Here is a 6,343-nt window from a genome sequence, read left to right as displayed (position 1 = left end):
TATTATGAGTTCATGGCACGATGGGTGTTTCCGTGAAGGTGAGGACGAGGGACATGCATTATGTTGTTATATCTTTCCTCTGTGTATACATTCATGACGTTACATTGAGTTGTTATTGTTGTATTTATGGTTCTTATCTGACTTGTCGTTAATGCCATGTTCTTGTTCTTTACCTTATTTGTTATTGTGTCACTCATGCCTTTTACTTGCTAAACTTGAAAATACCATGCCTACTTCCTGCTGTCATAATTATATATTTGTCGTATCTATATTGGTTGCACTTAGTACATGCCTTCTACCATGTTAGTCATTCATGCTTCTACTTGTTAACGCATAAAGATCATGTGTTCCCCTCTTATTTGTTATATTTGTATTTATGCCTCCACCATGCTAGTTAGTTGAAGTTACATTCCTTTCCTGATTGTTGTCATCACCTATACATTTTCCACCTAGTCTGTTACTGATGCCCTTATGTACATTCTCGTTCATTATTTCTACTTGCGTATTTCCTACTTTGTCATTACTGTTACCGACATTTCTGTCATCCGGTTGGTACTGTTGTATGAACATTTGGTGAGGATGAGATAAATGCACGAAGGATGTTGTCGTGCAATTAACTTAATATCAGAGTATATTCCTCACGTTATGAAAGTTATGGGGTGACTATTGTGGTTTATTGGTTTCGCTCTAAGGAAAAGATTAGTTGAGATATTTGAAACTGGTTAATTGTGATCTTTTCTAGTACTCTGTCATTGTTTTGGACATTCATTTTGTGTACTCTATACTGTTATACTGTAGTATAGTTCTATTGCTAGATTTTGGTACATATTTTTATTAGTGAGCATCTTTTTACTAAAAAGCCTCATCACTACTTTGACGAGGTTAGACAAAATACTTACTAGGTACATGGGGTCGGTTGTACTCATACTATACTTCTGCACCCTGCGTGCAGACTTTTGGAGCGGAGCTGCTAGTGATGTCGGGAGCTGACCCTGAAGATGTTTGTGCATTCCGAATATAGCTGCCACTTGTCCTTGATGGCTTTAGATTTTGTTAATATGTTTATGTTGATTTCAAACAGATCGTGTAATTATTTGTATTAGCTTTGTAAATTCTAAGTCTTAGAAGCTCATGATTTGTACCACCAATTCTTGGGTTAATTTGTAAAAGTTCAGATAATTCTTCATTATTTTCCTACAATTTCATTTGGATTGAATTGACTGTTAGTTGGCTTACCTGCCGGGTCGAGTTAGGTGACATCACGACTAGTGATTTTTGGGTCATGACACTTAACAACAAGTATGATTCAGTTAAAGATGAGCTTTTACGGTTCAAGAGGGAAGTAAACTCCCGCACGGATCAAATCCCGGGTGCACCACTAGTATTGAAAGTCCCAAACTCGAAGAAGTATGTTCAATTACTGTACAAGCCAAGTGCAACACCAGAACTAATCCCAAAGCATTTCAAAATGCTTGAAGTTACAAAGTATGATTAAACTTCAATCCCACAGGAATATATTACCACCTACAGAACGATGGTGAAAGGAAATGATCTAGCTCCTCACGAAATTGAATCTGTGTTGCTAAAAAAATTGGCGAAACTCTCATGAAGGGAGCCCTAACGCGGTATTCATTACTACCCGAGCATTCCATATATTCCTTTGAGATGCTCGCGGATTCATTCATTAAAGCTCATGCCGGGGCCAAAAAGGTACAAGCCCGGAAGGCCAACATATTCAGAATCGCACAAGGAAAATCTGAATTATTACAACGGTTTGTTACCCGATTCCAGAAAGAAAGAATGTTGCTCCACAACCGGTACGAGTCAAAGATAAGGATCAAAGATGACCAAGTCGGTTCCTTATCATCGGCCAATAGATGGGAGAATAATAGAGAAAAATCAAAGGATGCCTACGACGCGGATAGGCGGACTTCGAGGGGCCGGTTTTTGCCCTACGAGTGTATCGAAGGTCGTGGCAGAAATTTCCGAGCAGCAAACAAGTTCACAGTTGACAGAGGGACTGATCGCAGTCAAAACAATAGATCACTTCAAGATAAAGATACGTCGAGGTCTCGAGGTCTCGAGATCTTTCTTACCCTAGGTTATCAGAATATAACTTCAACATCAGTGTAATGGAACTGGGGTCAACCATGAGGGACATTAAAGAAGCACGATTCCCGAGACCTGTGAGGTTTGATTCCTACCAGAGGGATCCCAATTTATGGTGCGAATACCACGGGACGACCAGTCACCGAAAAGGGGACTGCCGACATCTTTGGGAGGAGGTTGCAACGCTATTGAATAATGGTCGTCTCCGAGAATTTTTGAATGATCGAACTAAGAACAACTATGGTCGCAATAGAGACAACATGGAATCTTCGAAAGCAGGAGAAGAAACCCTACGCCAGATGATCAACATGATCTTTGGGGTGAACAATATTAACGAGGTCACCTTTTCGGCAGCAAAGAAGACTAAAGTATCTATAACTCACAGCAAAAGACTCCGAGAGGACGATACCACTTTAACGGAGGAAGACGCAGATGGATTGTTGTTACCGCACAATGATGTGCCAGTAATCTCTTTAAATGTGTTAGATTTTAAAATTAAGCATGTTCTATTGAATCCAGGAAGTTCGTCTAATATCATATAATGGAGAGTATTGGAACAAGCTAAACTCACTAGAAACATTATTCCGGCAACAAAACTCCTCGCTGGATTCAACCTTGAGAGCGAGACCACCTAGGAAAAGATCCTGCTGCTCACGAATGCTGAAGGAGTAATAAAAAGAACTCTCTTTGAAGTAGTGGATGGTAATATGGGATACAACATCATCTTAGGAAGACCATGGTTACACGAGATGAAAGTTATACCTTCGATGTATCACCAATTGATGCAGTTTTCGATGCCCGAAAGAATCAAGCAGATAAGTGGTGATCAACCGGTAGCGAGGGAAATGAATGCAATCTCAGTTTCCAGTAGCAAAGGGAAGGTGCGCACATCATAGTAATTACAGGAACCAGAGCCTACTCCAAAGTTATGAGAGGTTATTCGAAGGGCAGAGTCGTCAGAACAATATCAGGTGCCGAGATATTTCCAAGTTTCGGAATAGATGGATGCAACGAAATCCACGGTAGAGAAACTAGAGCAAGTGGCATTGTTTGATGAATTCCTAGAAAGAAAATTTCACTTAGGGACAGGACTGCACCTATAGCTCAGGTCTAGTTTTATTGAATTACTTAAAATTAACGTTGATTGTTTTGCATGGTCGCATGAGGATATTACAGGTATCCCGACAAAAATAGCCATGCATAAGTTGAGTTTGGATCCCAACATACCACCGGTACGACAAAAGAAGCGCCCTATCGCCGAGGCCAAGAATAAATTCGTCAAAGAAGAGGTAACCCACTTGCTTAAAATCGGTTCGGTCAGAGAGGTAAGATATCCAGAATGGCTAGCCAATGTAGTAGTAGTTCCTAAGAAGAACAATAAATTCTGTATGTGTGTAGACTATAAAGATGTTAATAAGTCATGCCCGAAAGATTCGTTTCCACTGTCAAATATCGATCAAATGATTGATGCCATGACCGGGCACGAGTTGATGAGTTTTCTTGATGCTTATTCCGGGTACAACCAAATTAAGATGAACCCAGAAGATCAGGAAAAGACTTCTTTTATTACAAATTTCGGTACATATTGTTACAATGTAATGCCTTTCGGGTTAAAAAACGTCGGAGCCACTTATCAACGGCTCATAAATAAGTTGTTTGAGAAGCAAATAGGAAAGACCATGGAAGTTTATATAGACGATATGCTCGTTAAGTCTTTGAATACAGGTGACCACCTTAAGAATTTGCAAGAAATATTCGATATCCTAAGAAAGCATAACATGAAACTTAACCCCGAAAATTGCGCATTCGGGGTCATCTCCGGTAAGTTCCTGGGGTTTCTGGTCTCAGAAAGGGGAATTGAGGTAAAACCCGACAAAATAAGGTCCATAGACGATATCCTGGATGAATTCTCAAACGTAAAGGAAGTCCAAAGACTCATAGGAAGGTTAGCAACTTTGAGCAGATTCATTTCCCGGTCGTCGGAAAAGTGTCATCGCTTCTTTACATTGTTAAAAAAGAAGAAAAATTTCGAATAAACGCCGGAGTGCCAACATGCTTTGAGGGACCTGAAGAAGTATTTATCATGCCCTCAATTTCTCTCGAAACCAAAAGAAGGCAAAACATTGCTAGTCTACCTCGCAGTTTCAGAATTTGCGGTAAGTGCGGTTTTAGTATGGGAGGATGAAGGTACGTAGTTTCCAATTTATTACGTTAGCAAAATTTTAACGGGAGCAGAAAATCACTACCCACATTTGGAAAAACTGGCCTTAGCTCTCGTAGTCATCGGTCGGAAGCTGAGGCCCTATTTTCAATGCCACCCAATAGTTATGGTGACTACTTTCCCTTTGCAGAACATCCTTCATAAACCTGAGCTCTTGGGCACATTGGCCAAATGGGCCGTCGAAATGTGTGAATTTGACATAGAATATAAATCGAGGACTGCAATTAAGTCACATGTCTTGGCTGACTTCAAGGCCGATTTTAGTATGGGACTGCTACCTATGGCAACCAAGGAGGCAGTAGTGGTGTCGGAATCGACATCAGGGGTTAGGACCTTATTTATGGATAGAGCCTCGAACGTAAAAGGGTCTGGGCTCGAAATAGTTTTAATCACGCCTTCGGGGGAAACCTTAAGGCAATCCATCAGAATGGTCCCTTTCACTAATAATGAAGCAGAGTATGAAGCTTTGATTGCAGGGCTCGAATTGGTTCGGGGACTTAATTCCGAGGTTATCAAAATCAAATGTGACTCACAGCTGGTGGTAAATCAAGTCTACGGAATCTTTGATACCAAAGAAGAACGTATTCTACAATACGTGGTAAAAGTCCAGGCTCTTTTGGCACGATTCCAGGAGTGGTCAATTGCTCATATCCCAATGGAGGACAACGCAGAAGAGGATGCACTAGCAAATGTAGGATCATCAACAGAAATGAAGGGATTAGAATCCGGGTTGGTAGTGCAACTTATGAACTCGGCCTTGGGTATGGTTGGTTACTATGAGGTAAATTCGACTAGTTTGGTTTGGGACTGGAGATACAAAATATTGAACTATCTCGAACACGGGAAATTGCCCGAAGACCCGAAAGCATCACGAGCATTATGCACCAAAGTTGCGCGTTGTAGGTTTAGAAGAGGCCAATTGTATAGAAAGTCCTTCCAAGGCCCACTGGCCTGGTTCTTAGGAGCATCAGAAGCCAACTATGTCATGAGATAGTTCATGAAGGGGTATGCGGAAATCATTCGGGCACAGACTCCTTGGCGCTGAAATTAGTACGGGCAGGATATTACTGGCCTCGCATGGACCAAGACACAAAATACATCGTACAAAAATGCGATAAGTGCAAACGATACACACCGCTAGTACACCAACCAACGGAACCCTTACATTTAGTTCTATCCCTATGGTCGTCCATGAAATGTGGAATGGACATCGTCGAACCGCTACCCCCGGCTCCCGAAAAGGTAAGATTTTTTTAATTTTGACTGATTATTTTTCTAAATGGGTGGAAGCAGGTTCTTATTAGAAGATCGCAGAACGCGAAGTGGTCGATTGTTTTGTGGGAAAATATAATTTGCAGGTTTGGAACACCAAAGGAAATAGCATTCGACAACGGGCAACAGTTTGTCGATGCAAAAGTTACAAAATTCCTCAAAAACTTGAAAATAAAGAGGATCACATCTTCGCCATATCATCCAAGCGCAAACAGTCAGGCAGAGTCAACAAACAAAGTAATTATTCAAAACCTCATAAAAGTTTGGTAGCCGCAAAGGGAAAATGGCCCGAAGAATTGCCCGGAGTTCTATGGGCCTACCGAACAATAGCCAAGTCAAGCATAGGAAAAACCCTTTTTCCCCTTGTATACGGTACAGAAGCCCTAATCCCGGTGGAAATGGCAAGCCTACTTTGATATATTTTTAGGCAGATGAATAATCGAACAACGAAGCGATGTTAATCAACTTGGAATTGCTCGATGAAGGCAGGGACTTGTCACATGTAAGAATGGCAACTCAAAAGTAGAGAATGGAGCAATATTATAATCGAAGAGCCAACCTTCGTTATTTCAAAATAGGAGACTTGGTCTTGAGGAAAGTAACTCAAAACACCCGGGTACTCAACGCGGGCAAGTTAGGCTTAACATGGGAAGGCCCCTATCGGGTTTCAGCTATCACTGGGAAAGGCTCACCTCAAAAGATATCACTGCTGATGAACAACACTCAAACGAAAAGTATGTA

General features: G+C 41.1%; 2 protein-coding genes across 2 annotated transcripts; both read left to right on the top strand.

Annotated features, from left to right (window-relative positions):
* Positions 1-2,132: 2,132 nt before the first annotated feature.
* On the top strand, positions 2,133-2,651 carry LOC138898724 (uncharacterized). Its single transcript, XM_070184818.1, has one exon. It carries the CDS (start codon positions 2,133-2,135, stop codon positions 2,649-2,651), a length of 519 nt encoding a protein of 172 aa, XP_070040919.1.
* Positions 2,652-4,436: 1,785 nt separating this feature from the next.
* On the top strand, positions 4,437-5,324 carry LOC138898723 (uncharacterized). Its single transcript, XM_070184817.1, has one exon. It carries the CDS (start codon positions 4,437-4,439, stop codon positions 5,322-5,324), a length of 888 nt encoding a protein of 295 aa, XP_070040918.1.
* The last annotated feature ends 1,019 nt before the right edge of the window (positions 5,325-6,343 follow it).

The sequence above is a fragment of the Nicotiana tomentosiformis genome, chromosome 9 (genome assembly GCF_000390325.3).
Source record: "Nicotiana tomentosiformis chromosome 9, ASM39032v3, whole genome shotgun sequence".
Lineage (NCBI taxonomy): Eukaryota > Viridiplantae > Streptophyta > Magnoliopsida > Solanales > Solanaceae > Nicotiana > Nicotiana tomentosiformis.
This window is presented reverse-complemented; position numbering and strand designations above follow the sequence as displayed.

Coding starts and splice junctions, on each gene's coding strand:
- LOC138898724 (XM_070184818.1), top strand. CDS start 2,133: ATGGAACTGGGGTCAACCATGAGGGACATTAAAGAAGCACGATTCCCG.
- LOC138898723 (XM_070184817.1), top strand. CDS start 4,437: ATGGTGACTACTTTCCCTTTGCAGAACATCCTTCATAAACCTGAGCTC.